Genomic DNA, 20,615 nt, shown 5'->3' with positions numbered 1-20,615 from the left:
CAAATTCTTGGAACAGCCTTCAGTGGTCCTAACAAAGTGTGTTCAGTATTTTCTTACTAGTTAGTTAACATGTTAGAGGAGAAAGCACCCAGTCCACACTAGCTACAGAAGCCCCCTCCCTACTTCCACTTATAAAGTGTGACACACTAAGGTTTCAGTTATCAGTGGTCAAACAAGGTCCAGAAACAGACAAGTCATAAGTTTAAAATAACTTTTGTTATGGTGCAGTCTTATACTTTTTTATTTTGTTGTTTGTTGTTGTTAGTCTCTTACTGCACCTAAATTGAATTATCATATGTGAATACATATGAAGACCTTGTGTGTATTGAGTTCACGATCTGTAGTTTCAGGCTTACACTGAAGGTTGTGTGTGTGCGCCATTGTATACATGTGTGCATGAGGGTGTACATGTATGTGGAGGCCAGAGGTCCACATCAGGTGTTTTCTCTTTTGTGTACGGTGTTTTGCTTGCACGTATGTGTTTGTACCACTTGTGTGCCTGCTGCCCTCAGAGGTCAGAAGAGAGCATCAGATCTGGACTTATGAATAGAACTGGACTTGTGGATAGTGATGAGACACCGTGGGGGTGTTAGCGACTAAATTTAGGTACTATGCAAGATCAGTGCATGTTGTCAACTACTGAGTCATCACCCAGCCCCTTCACTCTATGTTTTGAGACACAATATCATTGAACCTGGAGCTCGCCCATCCATCCAGCTGTAGGCTGGCTGGCTAATGAATTCCAAGGAGCCATGTGTCTCCAGTCTCAGTGTTCTCCTGCCTCCCCTCCCCACCTGCAGGGCTTATAGATGTACACACCACCCATTGTGTTCTGCTTTTAAGTAGCTTTTTGGGGGTCCTGACTGAGGTCCTCATGGTAGCCACTTGGTCAGTTGAACTATCTCCCTAGCGCTCAGCTGGAGGTGGTACTACCGTATCCTGCATGGACAGACAGGGTAGTGAGGAACTGCCGTCCTAGATTGTTGCCTGCCTGGGTTCTAAAGATGCAGAGATCTAAATTGTATGAATTATGGAAGTGATCTACTTGTTTGATGTGAGTGCTGTAATCTATAAGATAAAGCAGAGAATTGAATTTGGAAGGCAGGATGCCATTAAGATTATGACCTAAAGCCAGACGGTGGTGGTACACATCTTTATTTAATCCCAGCACATGGGAAGCAGAGGCAGGTAGATGTCTCTGAGTTTGAGGCCTGCCTGGTCTACAAAGAGAGTTTTAGGACAGCCTGGGTCATTACACAGAGAAAGCCTGCCTCAATAAATAAATAAATAAATAAATAAAATCATGCCTTTAATAAGCTTAGGCCAAAGCAGTAGTAAACAGGAAGGAAATACTGTGGAGTGCGCACTGAAGATTCTATCCCATGATAATCAAAGAGCCTGGTGCTGGTGACAGACGGGCACCAAGGCCTCACCCACATCAGCTTCTGTCATTTCTGGGAGACTCTTCTTTGTGAAAGTCACTGCTTCTTTTGTGATGAAACCCACTTTGTATAGGTCAAAGATTCTAAGTTTCCCTTAGAGGGGTATCACTTAAGTCAAGGTACGACTACCCTGGAAACTGCCCTTGGCAGCCCACAGAGTACAGTACCATCTTCTCTTGGTATCTCTGGGAGTTCTGGCACTAAACCCTGTCCAGATACCAAAATCCTTAGACACTCAGGTCCCTTGTATAAAATAGCATAGTGCAGTATTTGCATATAATTTCTCCATATTCTGTGTACATCAGGCCTTTCTCTCGTGGTAAATGTCTAGCCCCTGAGACCTAGCCATGTGGGTTAGCTGCTTGTGGAGATTTGGAGACTTGGGAGCTCAACATCTCATAAAAGTGGGGAGAGCATGTTACCAGGCTAATTGGTAGATACCTGGGTGATGGTATGAGGGAACTGGCATCTCTATGCCAGTCTGTTGGTCCCTGCTCCAAACCTGGAAGACATCTGACCCGGGGTCTCAAAGTGATGGGTCATTTGATATCTTCTTCCCACAGGAGAGGCAGCCCACTGCTCATCGGGGTACGAAGCAAATACAAACTCTCCACAGAGCAGATCCCCGTCTTATATCGGACATGTGAGTTCCCTGAAGACATCAGCAGTCAGCTGCAGGGTAGCCACCCCCTTGCAGCCAGCTCTGTCTGGAGGCAGCCCTACCGTCACCCACCCCCAACACTCTTGTCTTGGACCCAGCTGCTGTGTGGCTCTGGGTTTCAAAGATGCTCATGCAATGGATGGCGACTCAGCTCCATCCTTTAAAAAAGCATTTCATTGTGAATATTTTGAGACCTGCACAGAAATAGAGGGAGCAGCTGGGGAGGATGGTAACTGTGCCCTGATTCGAGCTTCTTTGGGTTGTTTTCTTTTGCCTTGCTCTCTCCCACCGCAGTCATTTAAATGCTCTTTCAGCACTACTGAGCTATTTGGGGAGCTTTTTACGTGATTTGGCTGGCACAGCCATAGCTAAAAATTGCAGATTTCTCCCACACAATATTCAAAAGAGGAAAATGGGTTCCTTGCCACGTGGTATGCAAATAAAGCAGCCTGCTGAGACTTGCAACCCATTCTTTTGTTTACTAGGCAATATCGAGAATGTGAAGAACATCTGTAAGACCAGGATGAAGCGCCTGGACAGCTCCACCTGCCTGCATGCTGTTGGCGACAAAGCTGTGGAGTTCTTCTTCGCTTCGGATGCAAGGTAGCTCAGCATCTTTACTGTTTCCCCGGGACTTGTACCCAAAGAGTAACTGTCTGCCCGCACTTGGAGCACGCATGTAGGTCAGAAGACAGCTTGTAGGAGTTGATTCTCTCCCCAGGACTGAACTGAGGTTGTCCGACTTGGTGGCAAGCGCCCTTACCCACTGAGCTACCTTGCCAGTCTGAGATAGTTTAAATTTTAGAGGTACACAGGCACAGGGAAGGAAAAGTTAGGGTAGGGGGGAGAAAAGGGAAGAGAGAGGGTGGAGTGAGGGAAAACCAGAGAGCTACAACTTGGAACGGATTTTGGTTACCTGTAAGTGGTATCTGGGTATTATAACTGGCTGAAGTCCTCGCTTTGTAGAAGCGCTCAGAACCACTGAGGTCTTACCTTATAGTCAGTGACACAGGTGTTTCTAAAATTAGAAAAGGCACGGATGCCGGCCGGGGTGGGGGGGAAATGAAATAGTGTTCGTAGGCAAAATAATTACACCCTTTTAAAGCCATCTGACAAGCTGTGAGAACCAATACTGGCAGCTTCCCAGAGAATAAAGATGTGGGAATCACAGCAGTCACCACCGAGCTGTCAGCAGGGACTGGGTCTACCTCATTCCTTCTAGAAGCTTCTCTTATGATTATGTACGGTAGAGTCTTAACAGTGAGAACAGCCACACTTGAACCAAGACTCTCAGTACTGGCAAGCGTTCTTGTTTCATTCCGTGCCTGTGACAAGTATGCCGACCAAAGGAACTGAGGGGAGGGGAAGTGTTTTTCAGCTTATCCTTCCTGATCACTTTCTATCAACAACGGAAGTCAGGGCAGGAACTCGAGCAGTACTCGAAGTATAAACCATGGAGGAAAGTTACTCGTTGACTCACTTGCTGATTCCTGCCTAGCTAGCTTTCTTCTACTGCCCAGGACTACCTGCCCAGGGAATGGTGCTGCCCACGGTGGGAGGAGCCTCCTCCATCAAATAACAATCATGACGACCTCCTTCCGACACACCCACAGCCGATCTGATCTGGGTAATCCCTCAGTTAGGACTCCCTCCCTTCTCAGGTGACTTTAGGCTGTGCCAGCTTGAGAGTTGAAGCCAACTGGGGCGGCGAGCGGCTAGAATTTAGACCTCACTCAGGTTTGGATTTTAGCAAGATTGCGTGAGTGATAGTGTGTCCTTCCATCACAAGGCACATACCGGTCCATCATTTCTCTCTCTGTACTCAGAGGCTCAAGTCTTGCCATCCTTATTCATTGGCTGAAGATTCTCTCAGCTGTCACCTCTTGGTTTCAACAGCCATTCAAGACCCTTGACGGGAGTTATTCACAACTAGTAATCCATGAACTATTCGGTCATTCGTTCTTTATTAGCAAGAGTCTATTATATAAGGAGAAACTTGTCTTCGTAAACCATATAGTTTTAAAATTCAAGTGCTGAGTGAGCAAGATGGTTCCGTGGGTTCAGGCTCTCGCAGCCAAGACGACCCTCAAACCCACATGCTGGAAGGGGGAAGTGACTCCTGTACGTTCCCCTCTGGTCTCCACACACATGCTATAACATGTCTAAAGCAGGCGCTTTATATATGTATAACATGTCTAAAGCAAGTGCTCATTTATTTTCTTTATAATCAGAATAGCGTATGTTTTCCCAACCCCTCCAAAGATACCATGACTTTTGTATCTTGAAGAAACCAATTATAAAAAGACATCCATTAGATTGCCTGGGAGGGGGGATTTGCACACATTAGATATTTGATAATTTGGAGATGAATTGTTAAGTTTTGAAAAGAATGTTGGTATTATAATAGGTTAAAATTTAGGCTTTAAGATTTAAGAGATACATGTAAAATGTTTGCTGAAGAAATGGTGTGTTCCCATACGTTCTCTACTGGGATAAGATTACGGTTAGAGTTCAAAATAATTGATGGGGGAGAGACGTGTAGAGTACGGGTGGGCTTGCCTGTGAATCTTTTTTACTGTAATACCACTGTCCTGCTAAATAATAAGGATCCCATGCCTGAGAAGTAGCAAGTGGTTGCCACCTTGCAACTCTGAAGGCTGGAACATGAACTCTGATGTTTTTTTTTCCCCTCCTTCCAGTGCCATCATAGAACACACCAACCGGGTCATATTCTTGGAAGATGATGACATTGCCGCAGTGGCTGATGGGAAACTCTCCATTCACCGAATCAAGCGCTCAGCTAGTGATGACCCCTCCAGAGCCATCCAGACCTTGCAGATGGAACTGCAGCAAATAATGAAAGGCAGGTATCTTCCAAGAGTCCCGTGCACTTGCCTCGAAGAGCAGGCGCTCAGCGGTCAGAGGGTGGAGGGGACCCCAAGTCCTCAAAACTGCAGGGGCTAATGAGTGAACTGTGTGGTCACTGTGTCTGATCTGCTTTCATCTGGTTTGTTTCCATAGCATCAGACAGGAAGACACCTGCAGACTCTTTAAAACCTTTGGGGGCCTTTGTGGGAAATACCAGCCCTGTGGCGTGGTGGCATCTTGGCAGAAAAATTACAAAGCAACAGCGTTTTAAGCCTTTTCCTACACTTTCCTGGTTCACAGTGAAGCTATAAAAATCTATCTAAATTAGAGTTAATTACCTTGGTGATGTCTCCCTGGCCAGGTAACTTCAGTGCGTTTATGCAGAAGGAGATCTTCGAACAGCCGGAATCGGTCTTTAATACCATGAGAGGTCGGGTGAATTTTGAGACCAACACAGGTGGGAAGCCCCTGTCCATGTCTTGCTCCGCTGAATGCTGGCATATGTAGAGTCGACATTAATACCCTGCCTCGTGTCCTGCAGTGCTCCTAGGTGGCTTGAAGGACCATTTGAAGGAGATTCGACGATGCCGAAGGCTCATCGTGATTGGCTGTGGAACCAGCTACCACGCTGCTGTGGCTGTAAGTGCAACCCGCCAGACCGTAGGTAGTCCTGGGAGGTTAACAGCGGCCTAGACCCAAGATGCTGGTCACAGTGCTGTAATACGCTGGCCTCTGGATTTGACCAAATCCTTGGACTCATTCCCGTGAGCCAGCCTGAGAAGTGTACTGAGTCCTTTCATCTGGTGAGGTGGCCTATGAGTGACTGGAGTTCCCATACCACTGGGACAGCAAGGGACCATGTCATAAACTGTCCTTGAAGCCCAGTGCCCAGTGTCCCTATAAAGCCCATCACTGACTTCAGGGTCTATTCTTTTTTTGGGAGGTAGGGGGATTGAGACAGGGTTTTTCTGTAGCTTTGGAGCCTGTCCTGGAACTAGCTCTTGTAGACCAGGCTGGCCTTGAACTCACAGAGATCTGCCTGCTTCTGCCTCCCAAGTGCTGGGATTAAAGGTGTGCGCCACCACTGCCCAGCATTCAGGGTCTATTCTTTTTGGCTTCAGACACGGCAAGTTTTAGAGGAACTGACCGAGCTCCCTGTGATGGTTGAACTTGCCAGTGATTTTCTGGACAGGAACACACCTGTGTTCAGGGATGATGTTTGCTTCTTCATAAGCCAATCAGGTAAGGGAGACAGACGGCATGGCCAGGTTTTCTCTGGTTCATCTCCAACCCCTCTTCTCTAGACAACATCATTTTCCCTCTTCTTCCAGTGCCTCTGTGCGCCCGCCATGTACCACACATGCTCTCACACACTGGGTCATTTAAACCCTTAAAAGCGTCTGTTACCAGCAACACTGTACCCTACTGTGTGAGCTTTCCTGGGGAAATGTGACCAAACATGTTTTCACCCCACAGGACAGACAAAAACGATTCCACCCAAGGCTAGCCTAGTGAGCTAGTGAGGTTATTGATGTTACTTACGGGACCATGGGTGACTCAGAGGGATAGCCCTCCTCAGCATAGGTGTTTCCCCATGAGAGCAGCATCCATGGAGCTCCCTGCAAGATTTAGGAGAAGTTGATGTGCCCTGCTATTCAAAGTCTTCCAAGAATGCTCGCCAGTGTGCTCCTAAGTGTTTCCCAGGCTTAATTTAGAGGAGAAAGAAAACTCTCATTCTACTGGGTTTAGAGTCCCATCCTTGTATTTATTCAGTCCGTAGTAGGCTCTGTGTCCAAACTCTGGAGGTCTGCTATGTGCAGTGTCCACACTGTCCAGCAGGGGGAGGCATGGAGAGACACTGTTCTGGTTAAGTGCTTTCCTTTAGCTGAGTGAGTACCTGGGCATCCTCCTCACACCAGGTAAAAGTATACTTCAGCTTAGCTTGGCCTTGGAGCCACATCTAGAGATTTAAAGAGGTTTTGTGGAATATTTCGATTTTTGTGAATTCTAAACCTTTATAAAAGTAGGAATATTCATATAATGAGTCATCTAACCTTAGACATTACCAACCAAGCCAACTTAGGGTCATTCATGTGTGCAGTTCACCTGCCCTCTCTTCTGGATCATCTGGAAGTTGATCCCAATCCATGTGACAGCTATCTCCACAGATAATTGGGAATGTGAGACAAAGATGATGAAGCATAAACCCAGAATGTCATTATCACTATTGGAAACTGGCCATACTATTCTAATATCCTAGGGGGGGATTTTAGTTTTGCTTCCCTTTTGAATTTTTAATACCATTTCCATTTTCACGACAAGCTGGGAAAAACTAATACAGACACATCCATCATCCATCATCCCACTGACTAACTGCCTGCCTTTGGGTTGACCTTCCCTTCAGAGCCTTAACATAGTTCATGAATAGGTAGGGAAAGTAACAGAAAAGTAGGTAGATTCCACATGAAAACAGTACAGGGGCAGCCCATAGATCTATGGACGGAAGTATCCTGTTTTAAAAAGAGATTTAAGCAAACAGCAAGCTACCAAGATTGGGGCTAATGCAGGTAGTTCCATCTTTTTCCTTTTCTTTCTACCTTCTCTAACCGATGCTGACTTCAAGTCATGTGCTGGAAACCCAGCCATCTAAAGAGAAAAAGGAAGAGGGGAGTCAGACCATCTGGAAGCATTTGGTGACACCAGTTTTGGGGACAGGTCAGGAGCTAAGTTGAACACAGTCAAGAGCAGTGACCATGTGGATGGCACAATCAGAAGGTTGAGAATTCACTGGGTTTGATTTTTATATCGGCCTCATATTGCTTTAGTTTCTTTAAAATTGGCAAATCGGGAGTTAGTACCAGCTTACGCTGTCGAGGTGACCTAATTAGAAAAACTACTTGAGTCTACACTGGGAAATTGCAAGAAATGTTTCCATCAAGCAAGTTCTATTTGAGAAGCACCATGTGGGCAGTCTTGCTTTTCAATGGTTATACCTCAGCAAATCCGACCCAGGCAGCCTAGAGTCCCAGAACGGCATTCCAAGCCAATTGCAAGGCCTGGTTGGAGATAAGAGTCTCATTTCTCTGGACTCCTCATCCGGAAGGGAAGTGGGGTTGAGGCCTCCATGGAGTTGACATAAGGATTCAAAGAAACGGGATAAGAACGTGCTTGCTACATAAAGAGTAATGAGATCTTCAATCTAAGAGACAACAGAAAGGATGTTGAACCCTTACTTTCATTTCAAGGGTTGGCCAGGCTTTGAATGTCTAAGCAGGAGAAGGTGGAGGGGTGAATGAGGAAGCAGGGAGGAGAGGAGGAGAGGCTTCTAGCTGGCCTAGCACCTGCAGACTAGCACCGATAACATCCCCCTGTTGTAGGTGAGACTGCAGACACGCTTCTGGCGCTGCGATACTGTAAGGACCGCGGGGCGCTGACCGTGGGCATCACCAACACTGTGGGCAGCTCCATCTCCCGGGAGACTGACTGTGGTGTTCACATCAATGCAGGGCCGGAGATCGGAGTGGCCAGCACCAAGGTAGGAGATGTTTGTGTTCTCCAGGGAGAACCTGGGTGGTGGCGTCAGCTGGAGAGATGGGTGCCCTTGCAATTGCACCTTGGCACCTTGGCTCTTGTCCCCTCCGCTCTCTCCCTTCCTCTCATCTCTGTTTTGCCATTCCATCTCCCCCCCCCCACCCCCGTCTCTGTCCATGCTGTTTAGCTCTCCTATCTCCTTAAACACCTCTGAGCTGAAGTCTTCACGGTCCCCCTTCCTTCATCCCCAGGCTTACACCAGCCAGTTCATCTCCCTGGTGATGTTTGGTTTGATGATGTCTGAAGACCGAATTTCTCTACAGAACAGGAGGCAGGAGATCATCCGGGGTCTCAGATCTTTACCTGGTAAGTCCCAGAACGTGGCTTTCTGTATTTTCAAATTCACTGAGCTCCTTTGGGTCTCGCTCTTCCTTGACTCTCATGTAAAGGATGCTGTTAATGACTCTCTCCTAGATCTTTCTATCCAATGATACATCCTACTCTCCCCCCTCCCCAAACTGCCCAGCAAATCCTGCTAGGCCAAGGTTTAAAGCCTCAGTTGTCTGCAGAACTCCAGGGCCTCCTCCCTCCTCTCCTGACTGCTTCAGTCAGTAAGTAGCAAGAGCTGCTGTTCTTGCGGATGTTTACCTTAGAATGAAGGAAGTTAGTTAGCCCGGCTTCTCAAGTGAAACAAACAACAGTACTTGTTGCCAATAACAAAGGTCAAATTTTCAACCATCATTTAGAATTTGGAAAGCTTGTTTCTGCTTAGCCAAATCCCAGATTTTCTTTTCTTTCTTTCTTTCTTTCTTTCTTTCTTTCTTTCTTTCTTTCTTTCTTTCTTTCTTTCTTTCTTTCTTTCCTTCCTTCCTTCCTTCCTTCCTTCCTTCCTTCCTTCCTTCCTTCCTTCCTTCTTTCTTTCTTTCTTTCTTTCTTTCTTTCTTTCAACTAAGAGGCTGACAACTTTTAACAAGGTGATTTGTAAGATAAAGTTTGTAACTAAAGGGGTCCATTTTTAGATTTGCCTATCTCCGGGCCTTTGTATGACATCACTGAGTTTTGTGAAAGAGACATTTAAGTGGCAAGCAGGCCACAGAAAACAAAGTGAAGAAACTTCAGCTATGTTTCATATTGCACACTTGCTAACTCCTCATTTCTAGAAACTTCCTTATTGTCTGATGCAGAATCAAAGAATACTCCTAATTAGTTGAAGGTGTTTAAAACCTTTCCCTTTTCTAAAGACCAATCTTTGTAAGGCCCGGTTACATACCTGTACTCCAGTAACAGTGACAAAAATCACAGCAGTTCAAACGGAGAAGCAGATTGGTGTCAACTCTTTTATCAAAAGGTCAGGCACTGAAATCACATAAAGGTGTTGGGCTGCTAAGATCACTCAGTAGGTAAAGGCTCTTGCTGCCATGTCGGATCCCCAATTTGATCCCCCAAACCCACATGATATAAGAACTGATTTCTACATACAATTGTTGTGTGTGTGTGTGTGTGTGCATGAACATACACACAAATACATGTAACAATTTTTTAAAAGATGTCCAACAATACCATTCTTATCACTCATTTTTTAAAAAATATTTATTTATTATGTATACAATATTCTGTCTGTGTGTGTATGCCTGCAGGTCAGAAGAGGGCACCAGACCCCATTACAGATGGTTGTGAGCCACCATATGGTTGCTGGGAATTGAACTCAGGACCTTTGGAAGAGCAGGCAGTGCTCTTAACCTCTGAGCCATCTCTCCAGCCCCTCACTCATTTTTTTAAAAAAATCATTATAGGCTTATTATTGTTACTGTTTGCCAATGATTTTCCCATGAATGAAGCTGTACTTTTAAATTTTTGTTTGTTTGTTTGTTTTTCAAGGCAGGGTGACCAGGCTGGCCTCGAATTCACAGCGATCCATCTGCCTCTGCCTCCTGAGTGCAGGAGTTAAAGGCGGTATAAATCACCTTGCCTAGCTGATTAGTGTTATCTTCAAATTCAATAAATGTTGAGAGTTATAACTCACAAGAACAAAGGCTCTTGAGGATTACAGTAATTAGCAAGAGTAAGAGTATTAATAGAGTCCCAGGATCAGGAAGTTTGAGCACAACAGGTCTGGCCTGGCTTTGCCTTGAGCCCCAGCCCAGGGCAAGGAACTGAGGCGTTAATTTGGAATTTCAGCCCTGTGTCTTCCCAGGGGGTGATTTTATTTTCTCTGGCTCTTGGTTTACTTCCTGTTGACATGGAGCTGGAAATGAGAGCTTATAGCCTACCTTACAGATAGATAGTCACAAGCATACTCACACAGACAGGAACTGCCAGCCTGACAAGGTTCTGGCCAGTATCCCAAGTTATCGCAGAACTAAGTTTAAAGCCCTTCTAAATAATGCACGGAAGCAGTGTCTCCTGAGCAATATATTTCTAAATCTTGTTAGAGCCAATGATTTTCCTTGTGAATGTTTGGAAGTCAGAATGACAGGCTCTCGCCCTTGTCTCTTTGCATTGCTTAGAGCTGATCAAAGAAGTATTGTCTCTGGATGAGAAGATCCATGACCTGGCCCTGGAGCTCTACACACAAAGGTCACTCCTGGTGATGGGACGGGGCTATAACTATGCCACATGCCTGGAAGGAGCCTTGGTGAGTCCCTCTCTGCCCAGCCTCCACTTCCAGTAACACAGTTTCTCAGAGCAACAAGGAGGCAGGTTTAGGAGATGCTGTAAGAAGTCAGTGGGAAAGGAGGGCAGGGCGCAGTGTTGGAAGGGAAGGGTTTACAAACCCACTAGCCACCCTAAAGAGCCTGCGTTGAGCGTTGCCTCTTACCTCAGAGTCACAGAAATAAGTGAAGTAGGTGATCTGTCCCCAGGGAGTTCTCAGTCTCCTGGGGAGAGGGGGAAAGGGCACTGGGTGAAGCTTCTTCAAGTGCCTGGCCTCTGAGAATCTGTATGTTAAAAAAAAAACTGATATGTGCTTGTAATCCCTGCACTGGGGAGATAGAGACAGGAGGATCTCTGTGGTTCATTGATCAGAAAGTCTAGTTGAATGGGGAGCACCAGGTTCCAATAAAAGATCATGTCTCAGAAACCAAAGTGGGTGGATCTTGAGGAGTGACATCAAGGTATACACACACACACACACACACACACACACACACACACACACACACACACCTCTATACACACAGATTGCAAAGAGGAAGTAAAATCAAATTCAGGTCCACTACCAGAAGCAACCTTGGGAAGGATTTTGGCAGCTGGAAATTGCGAGATCTTTCTAGATCTTCCTTGTAAATCTCAAACTTCCAAAGGGGGAAGACCTTGCCTTCCCACAGCAGTGAGCCTGAATTAAAAAAAAAAAATTGATGATTACCTATTTTGACCCATGACTATAAACTAGCAATGTGAGAGAGCTGGGAGGGCTGAGACGAGGCGCTGGAAGTGTAGGGCCGCTGAAGGCTGACAGAGCTGGCTCCTGGGCTTCCACATCTCAGACTGTTAGTTTGCTATCTATTGATCAAAATGCCTTAAGAGAGTAAAGGGATTCGTGTTGCAGGTAAGACATCACTGCGAACCAGGACAGGAGTGCCAAGGATATTGGCTCTCCTCCTTATCATACCCTGTCAATGGGTGGTTCACAGAAGACATCTAGGGAGTATTGCAGATGTTTGTAGCTGGGAGTAAACTGACCTCTGAGTGCCAACTTTCAACACATGCATCTTCTGCAGACTAAATCTTTCCTTATATGACTGGCTCATTGTAAAGACTACGACCAAGTGTGCTGATGAACCCCAGATGCAGGAAGAGAGACACAGATCAAGGTGTCTGGGAAGGGATGTGGCATTTCTCCATCGTCTCTGATCATGCCAATCTCCTGGAACCATTTATTCAGTGATCTAGAATCTTTCCCAGATGTCCTTTTGTGTTTTTATGGAGGCTTCCTTATATAGGTTTAATTGATTTGGTCATCGGCCACTGGTGATGAACTTAGCTTTCAACCCATGTCTGCTCTACAAGGATAAAGTGTCGTAAAGCTGGAAATCCCAATTCTCTACACCAGCGTATCTCTAGATACTATAGAGACCTGTCCTGTCGCTCTCATTAGCAAGGAAAGTCACCTCTCACTATGAACACTGTAAGGATTTTAGGGACGGAGACCAAACATGTGTGTCAGCTGCTTTTCTCCTGGCCAAGATAAAATGCCTGGCAAAAGCAACTTGAGAAAGGAAGGGTTTGTGTTTGTTTTGGCTCTCAGTTTGGGGGTAGCTGAAGGCAGCTGGTCACACTGTGTCTTCAAGGAGCAGAGACAGATGCTGACGTCCAGCTTCCTTTTTATTCTGTCCAGGATCTCAGCCCATGGAACCATTTCACCCACCCTGAGGGCGGGTCTCTGCACCTCCATTAAGCCAATCTAAAAGCTTTCTCGCACATGCCCAGAAGTTTGTTTTTATATGAAATTTTCAATCCCACCAAGTTGACCATGAAGGTTAACCCCTGGCGCATTTCCCAGCTCAGTCAATCCCTGCACTGTGAACACGGGTCACTCACAAGAGTCCGGCTCCCATAAGGAACAGGGGCACGGAAGAGGAAAAGCCTGGGTGGGGTACACTTTCAGTCCCTTGCTAGTTCTGCTCTCTGGCTGTGGGGGTCAGCTGCGGTGGCAAAGCCTTGCTGATGAAAGATGTGCATTCAGCCATGCCGCCAAGTTGGTCTCCGAGCGAAGAAAGGCATGTCTAGGCTGCTGCTGGCACAAGTCAATGGCCCCTGTGTGGTTCCTGGGAGGCCAGCATGCCAGCTGTCTGTAGTCTCCAAGGAGGAACCTCGTTCCTCTCGGGGTTTGCCTGACCCAAATAACTCGTTCTGGACAAGTGGAGGAATCTTTTCTTTAAGATTCTCATTGGTGCAATGATGAAAACCTCACAGCAAATGAAAATGGATCTACTTGGACAAAAGGGGGAAAAATTCACATAATAGGGGTATGGGAATTTACTTGATAAGTCAATCTAAACAACTGTTTAGATGTGATTAAGGATCTAAAATTGGGAGAATGGTTAGCCGTCTAATTGAATAAGAGCATATCTAAGAATACAATGCCACCATTATCTGTGGTAACTGGGAAGGCCAAGTGGCTTGTCAAGGGAGTGGGGGTGGGGGTGAAGGCAGGCTAGACTGACTCTAACGTTCTGTCTGGCTACATGACTGTGCATGGAACTGAAGAGAGGTGTCACTGTTGTTCCTGGAGGCTGCGAGTTGCTACCTGGACAACCTTGTTCAAGCTCTGGACAGCAGCCCATCCTCTCTCCCGGCCCAGAGCATCCTACACTTCTGTTGATCCATCTATGCACCCATCCTCATAGCTGACCTTTAGAGACCTTTAGCTCTTACCCTAGGGTAACCCCCTCTCCCAGCATTCCTCTGTCCCCCGTCTTCTCTGTTGCAGCCCCCTGTCTCCCCAGTGTGATACTGATCCCAACTTGTGTCTCCATAGAAAATTAAGGAGATAACCTACATGCACTCAGAAGGTATCCTGGCTGGAGAGCTGAAGCACGGGCCCCTGGCACTCGTCGACAAGCAGATGCCGGTCATCATGGTCATCATGAAGGATCCTTGCTTCACCAAGTGCCAGAATGCCCTGCAGCAGGTCACTGCCCGCCAGGTGAGGCCTCTTCTGCGGACCAAGATTTCTGTTTACCTGTTCTATATCACACGTGCCTATCTCGCTGACTGCTGCTGTAGGTGTGACCACACTCTGTCCTGTCCCCTTTTGTTTACATTTATCTTTTAATGTGGAAGAGGGGCATGGACGTGCTGTGGCAGATGGATGGAAATCAGAGACAGCTTGTAGGAGTTGGTTCTCTTCTTCCATCATGTGGGCTCTGGGCTGGAACTCAGGTCTTCAGCCTTGTTGGCAGAGCATATATCCACTAAGTCATCTCACTAGCCCTTTGGGTGCCCTTTTGAATACCACACACATTTAGCAGGGAACCAGAGTCATATTCTCCAGCTCCTTAGTGAGGGCCAGTGAGCAGACTGTCACTGAGCTGCTCTGGATCCTAGGACTGGAGACAGGAGGTACAGCGTCCTAGGGGTGGAGCTTCCCTCCAGGGTTTCTGTTAATGCAATTCTGATGCTAACTTTGCAGTTAATCAGACTTCACTTCCCATCTAAACCCACAAACTAAGGGTCGCTCAAACCTCAGACTGGCTGCAAATTTGGGGGTTCCCCAAATCCCTCACATTCAGTAATTCTCTGGATCAACTTATAGAATATACGAAAGGGCAATATTTATTATTAAAGGATTATTATAAAGGATTCAAATTAGGACCTGCCCCAGAAGAAGAAGCCGTAGTGTGAAGGTTCCAGATAGGTAGCTCCTGTTGTCTTAGAGTGAGGTCCCTCTCCAGGTACATTGATAGGTGTCACCAGCGTGCTCCCTTGGCCTTGTGACTTCAAGACTTTCCTTGTGGTTTCATAAGCGGACATGGATGGAACTTGTTCTTAGTGACACAGTTTCAACTTTCTAACCATTGCTTACCTTTCTAACGTGGTCAGTCCCCATCCTGAAACCACTTATGGTCTATCATGAGTTATCTTGATAGCAATAAACTCAAGCATAGTGCAGGGACCCCACCGTGAGCAGTAGCACTTCTCATTGCTCCAAGTCCAAAGGTAGAGTGGCTCCCTCCCAGGGACTCACAGGCCTCACAGAGACAGGAGGGTAGAGACCACTCAGACTCATGAAGGTACAGGTAGGTGAAATCCAGTAAGATGCCACTGCCACACGAATCACAGCAAAATGGTTAGTGTAAAAACTAGTCTATAAAGTTAGTATAAAATTAGTGAACTAAGCCAGGCGGGGGGTGGTGCACACTCTTAATCCTGACACTTAGGAGGCAGAGGCAGGCAGATCTCTGAATTCAAGGCCAGCCTAGTCAATAAAGTGAGTCCCAGGACAGCTAGGGCTGTTACACAGAGAAACCTTGTCTGAAAAAAATAAATGAAATTAAAAGGATACTAGTATAAAAACACAATTGTGCCCTTTTCTACTGAAAACCCTCTCACTGCAGCTTCCCATAAGACTGAAGTGACCTCTCCCCCATTCTACATCGCACGGCCCCTTACCACGTCCCACTGAGTTCCAGGTCTTCTCCCTGCTCCGATTCCCACTCATGCCATTCTTTTCTCCGAGCCTTTGCATTGGCTCTTCCTATTGTTTTGGGGTAGGAGAAAGGTTTTAATGTAAATAGCTTCATAGTCCAATGCGAAGAGTTGTGTAGCTCTTTCTATGTAGCCAAGGCTGACTTGAACTTACTATTTAGGCCTAGCTGACCTAGCTTTGCCCTTTCAGACTATCCTAGTTACTTCTTGGTTGCTCTCATAAAATACCTTGATGAAAGCCATTTAAGAAGCTATTTGGGCTCATGGCTCAAGGGTCTGTCATGGTAGCAGGGTTTGAGGAAGCAGGCAGGCAAGCGGCATTTTCCGGCCTTCGGTTTACACTCTCCTTTCTACGCAGGCCAGGACCCTCGCCCAGGGAATGGTGCCACCCACTTTCAGGATGTGTTATCCCTCCTCGCTTAGCATAATCTAGATAATCCCTCACAAATGTGCTTGGAGGCAGCCAATTCTAACACATAACAAAACTTACTAATGTCTTTCACTCATGTTTTATTGCCCCTGTGGCATTTATCCGCAATTCATCTTTGTTCGTGATTTTATTTCCATTGCTGGATTATGAGGCCCGTTAGAGTTAGGAGTGGGTCAGGAAAAGGCACAAATGAATCCTGAAGGATGGTGCAAAGTGCAGCCACCTGACCAGGGAAGGAGAAGAAACACCCCAAGAAGCACCACACACTGTCCTCTCCATGTGGCACACATGTCCACGACCTCACGGGTAATTCTAAATCGAAGGATTAATAGTATCACAACAGTAATGCTGACCCCAGAAAATGCCAGAAATTCTGCCGGATGCAAGAGAGGGTTTGTTTCTTTCAGAGATACATTTCCTTGAACCTATCTCTGCTTTAGGGCCGTCCAATCATATTGTGTTCCAAGGATGACACTGAGAGCTCCAAGTTCGCATATAAAACCATCGAACTGCCCCACACGGTTGACTGTCTCCAGGGCATCCTGAGTGTGATTCCGCTCCAGCTTCTGTCCTTCCACCTGGCTGTCCTCCGAGGCTATGATGTAAGTCTAAAATTTGCATAAGCGCAGCAAAGAGAGATAGAAAGCTAAAGTTCCTTTATATCGATGCATTTTTATTTCTTATTGACATTTGTTCGTATTTATGGGGCACAGGGTACCATTTTAATGCATAGATATGTACATTACATATGTAATGGCAAAGTTGCTTTTTCTGGTTTTTAAATGCCTATTGGGATTAAATAGTAATCAGAGAAATAATGTCATTTAAAGTAACTTTCATGTTAAGGATGCTTAGATTCCTGAAGAACTGCAAAAAATAAACCATCATCCACAGGCAGCGTTGCTCAATTTGGTTAATATTTCATTCAATTCTTTCTCCTGTATAAGCAAATTTTAAAAAAAAATTTCAAGCCAGGTCTGATGGAGAATACTTAGAAGGCCAACACTCAGGAGGCTAGTGCAGGGAAATTACAAATTTGAAGCAACCTATGCTACATAGAGGCTGAAATACAAAAAGAAAAAGCAACAAAAGCTTTAATATTCTTATCAAAGTTAAAATTGTGTTTCTCCCCTGTATTATTCATCTCTATGAATTTATTATGTACAACGTTTAGTTGTATATAGTATTCCATGGAAATCTTCAGTTTAAAATTTTTATCTATATGTCTATGTGTTCTGAGGGCTTACAGCGCCCTCAGAAGCCCTAAGAGGGCATCAGATCCCCTTGGAGCTAACATGAGCCTAACTCAGAGCCTCTGGTGGAACAAGGCACTCTTAACCACTGAGACGTGTCTGCTGCTGCCATTGTAAACATGATTTTCTGAACAATTGCTAAACTAGTCTGCTGTTTCCAATTTTTCATTTTATGCATAACACTACAGTGACCATGTTTGTATGCACACCTTTGTTCCACATTTAAGATTTATCATTGTGGAGAAAATGATTTGACATTTTGAGACAGCTGACATTGAAATTACGTCCCAGGAAAGAGTCAGTTTATGATCTCACCAGCAAATGTGTAAGAACACAATTCATTGTGTTAAAAAAAAATAGATGCTGTGTTACAGGTTTATTTTGGTTTGGTTTTATTTATTTATTTATGAGACTTTCCCTGTGTGGCTCAGGCTATCCTGGAACTTGCTATGTAGACCAGGCTGGCCTCAAATTCAGAAATCCTCCTCCAGTCTCTGTCTCGTGAGTGGTGGGCTTAAAGATGCATGTCACTTATGTTTTTGTTTGTTTGTTTTTACTGATAGCTTTAATCCCAGCACTGGGAGGCAGAGGCAGGCGGATCTCTGTGAGTTTGAGGCCAGCCTGGACTACAAGAGCTAATTCCAGGACAGGCTCCAAAGCTACAAAGAAACCATGTCTCAAAAAACAAAACAAAACAAACAAACAAAAAAAGAAAGACATGTGCCACCACCTCCTGGCTACAGTTTTATTTTGAGAGATTTATAAACTGTAACAGTACAAAGAATAATATCTCAGACACCTAAATATATATATCATCTAATTGACACTTGGTAACTTTTTGTTGTATATTTTTTATCTTTTCTTGGCATATAAATAAAATACCTTTTTTCATTGTTTTTATTGAGCTATACATTTTATAAAATATCTTTTTGCAGACCAAGTGGAAGCTCACTTTCTTAATCCTCAATCATATTTCCTTCTCAGTCTCTATAAAGTAACAGATCTTGAGAAATTCATGTGTATCCTTCCAAAAATGTGAATTTTTTCATTAATTAATTTTTCCAGTACTGGTGGTAAAATCAAGTCTTTGTTTGTCTGTTTGAGACAAGATTTCTCTGTGTAACAGTCCTGGCACTTGCTTTGTAGATCATGCTGGCTGTGAACTTAGAGAGATCCACCAGCCTCTGCCTCCTAAGTGCTGGTATTAAAGGCATGTGCCACCATCGCCTGGGCAAACCAAGTCTTACACAGACTGTGCACTCTATCTCTGAGTTATACCCCTAATCCTAAAAATTAAATTTTTTGTTTATTTGCTTTTTACTGAAGTTTTGTTTTTAAGTGTGTGTGTGTGTGTGTGTGTGTGTGTGTGTGCTGTCTGTGTGTGTATTCTGTCTGTGTGTCTGTGTTTGTGTGGTTTCCTGTATATAAACTCAGGTGATGGCAGGGTGCCCCAGATCTCTTGGAGCTGGAGATAACAGGCAGTTGCGAGCCATCTGACATAGATGCTAGGAATGGAACTTGGGCCCTCTGGAAGACCAGTATGAACTGTTACCCATTGGGCTATGTCCACCCTTGCTTGTTCATTTCAATAGGCTCTGCTATGTAGGCAAAGCTGGCCTTGGATTGTCTCCCTCAGCCTCTTGAGTGCTGAGGTCACAAGAGAGCAGCACCACCATACCTGTGACATTTTCACAGTATCCACCAAGCTGTTGTAAAAGATCTGACTAGCACAACAGGACACAGGTCAAGCCATGACCGATATTTACTAAGTGAAGTAAATGCTGTACAGTTAAAGGAAGCTTCTTGCAATATAAGGAATCCACTTTCAAAATGGAGGCGTTCAGGCTTGTGGTTAGAGGTGACTGGGAAAAAACAGCATGTTACTGGCACCTGTGAGATACTGAACAAATTGCTTTGTGACAGGGTCTGGCTTTGAACTTCTAAATCTCCTGCCTTCCAAGTCTGTGTACCCCCATGTCTGTTTTATGAGGTGCTGGGGATGAAATCCGTATCTTTGCGCATAATAAGCAAGGACTCTATCGACTGAGCTTCATCCTTTGCCCTCCCATCTTTCTTTTCAGGTTGACTTCCCCAGGAACCTAGCCAAGTCTGTCACCGTGGAATGAGAACAGGACTTCCATGAGAAGACCATCATCACCTGCAGTCTGATTCAAGACCTGAACCAACTGCCAAGGTGCCACATGGGAAAAGAAGTGGGCCTTCCGTGGGCCCCTCGTGCTCCCAGTAGAGCTTGACAGCTTTGACGTGCCTTGTACCCAAGTGCTTTGCTTACAGCAAATGCTGTTTCTGTGTGTCCTGAAGTCACTGAGGAGAAGGAATTGTTTACACACGGGGACCAGAGCCGACTTCCCACTACTGTGCAATAGAGATACCGCTCTCTTCGGAGTAACTGTGAACCTTTTTTAACCAACATTAGCTAGTTTTGAAAGATGAAATATTTATAATGATGATTGTATAGCTTTTAAGTTATTTTTCTAGTATGTGGTTTTCTGTAGCCATGGAAATGCCCAGGCTGTGCAGCTGGGACACCCAGTATGCTGTCTCTGGGCTCACTCCTGGCGAGTGTCAGTCATCTCAGTTTCGGGCACAAGGCATGAGCCCTTTGTCTCCGTTTTCCTTTTCTTCCCTCCATAAGCTGCTCCTGATTCCTGTCCCCTGACATCAGTGAGTCCCCTCTACCCTCTTCCTATGCCTCCTTTGAGCTCAATTAAAGTCTTCACTTCTTTCAGTATTTCAGTATTCTCGGATGGGCTCAAAACCCTCAGCTCTCTGACTTCTGCTTAATCAGATCATGGTTCCTTTTTTAAGCCCAGGCAGCACTTTGGTCCCTGCTTCCTCCTCACAGTAAACCAGCCTGAAAAGCCCCATGCAAGAAGGTGGTTTCGAGGGGGCTGTCGTGCTCTGTTTAAAAGCGTGCACAATCAATGTACTATGCAATTTTATGACAATAAAGACAGTGCAACTTTTTTTCCTTCTTGTTTGTTTGGATTTGGTTAACCTTGTTTTCCTTACATTGAAGGGTCTGAGCAGTGTCTGGTGGGGGCATTCCCATTATTTGTGGTACAGTTTGAATACAAGTGTCCCCCAGTGGTTCATTCATGTGTCCAAGTTTAATCTTCACTAGGAATTTATTATTGCCCTAGAGGCTGAGAAGTCCAAGTATGTGGGAGAGTCTGCTTCCTACCAGAACATCTCCATGAACCTTCTCACTGTGGAAGAAGCTAGTGAGCTTCCTGGGGGCTTTTTTTTTTTTTTTTTTT

The 20,615-nt window shown here is 45.3% G+C and overlaps 1 protein-coding gene across 1 annotated transcript in view; it reads left to right on the top strand.

Moving 5' to 3' along the window:
* Positions 1–20,322, top strand: part of Gfpt2 (glutamine--fructose-6-phosphate transaminase 2) — a 44,923-nt gene extending 24,601 nt beyond the window's left edge. The window contains exons 8-19 of the mRNA XM_087910679.1: positions 2,006–2,085; positions 2,589–2,706; positions 4,803–4,966; positions 5,333–5,428; positions 5,513–5,610; positions 6,093–6,213; positions 8,349–8,506; positions 8,754–8,868; positions 11,010–11,137; positions 13,982–14,149; positions 16,522–16,683; positions 19,416–20,322. Of these exons, the coding sequence (XP_087766805.1) occupies positions 2,006–2,085; positions 2,589–2,706; positions 4,803–4,966; positions 5,333–5,428; positions 5,513–5,610; positions 6,093–6,213; positions 8,349–8,506; positions 8,754–8,868; positions 11,010–11,137; positions 13,982–14,149; positions 16,522–16,683; positions 19,416–19,460 (1,453 nt within the window). The 3' untranslated portion in view covers positions 19,461–20,322. The remainder of the gene's footprint in view (positions 1–2,005; positions 2,086–2,588; positions 2,707–4,802; positions 4,967–5,332; positions 5,429–5,512; positions 5,611–6,092; positions 6,214–8,348; positions 8,507–8,753; positions 8,869–11,009; positions 11,138–13,981; positions 14,150–16,521; positions 16,684–19,415) is intronic.
* Positions 20,323–20,615: the final 293 nt, after the last annotated feature.

The sequence above is a fragment of the Myodes glareolus genome, chromosome 9 (assembly GCF_982192425.1).
Source record: "Myodes glareolus chromosome 9, mMyoGla1.1, whole genome shotgun sequence".
Classification (NCBI taxonomy): domain Eukaryota; kingdom Metazoa; phylum Chordata; class Mammalia; order Rodentia; family Cricetidae; genus Myodes; species Myodes glareolus.
Note: the sequence above shows the minus strand (reverse complement) of the source record. Positions and strands in the feature narration are given on the sequence as shown.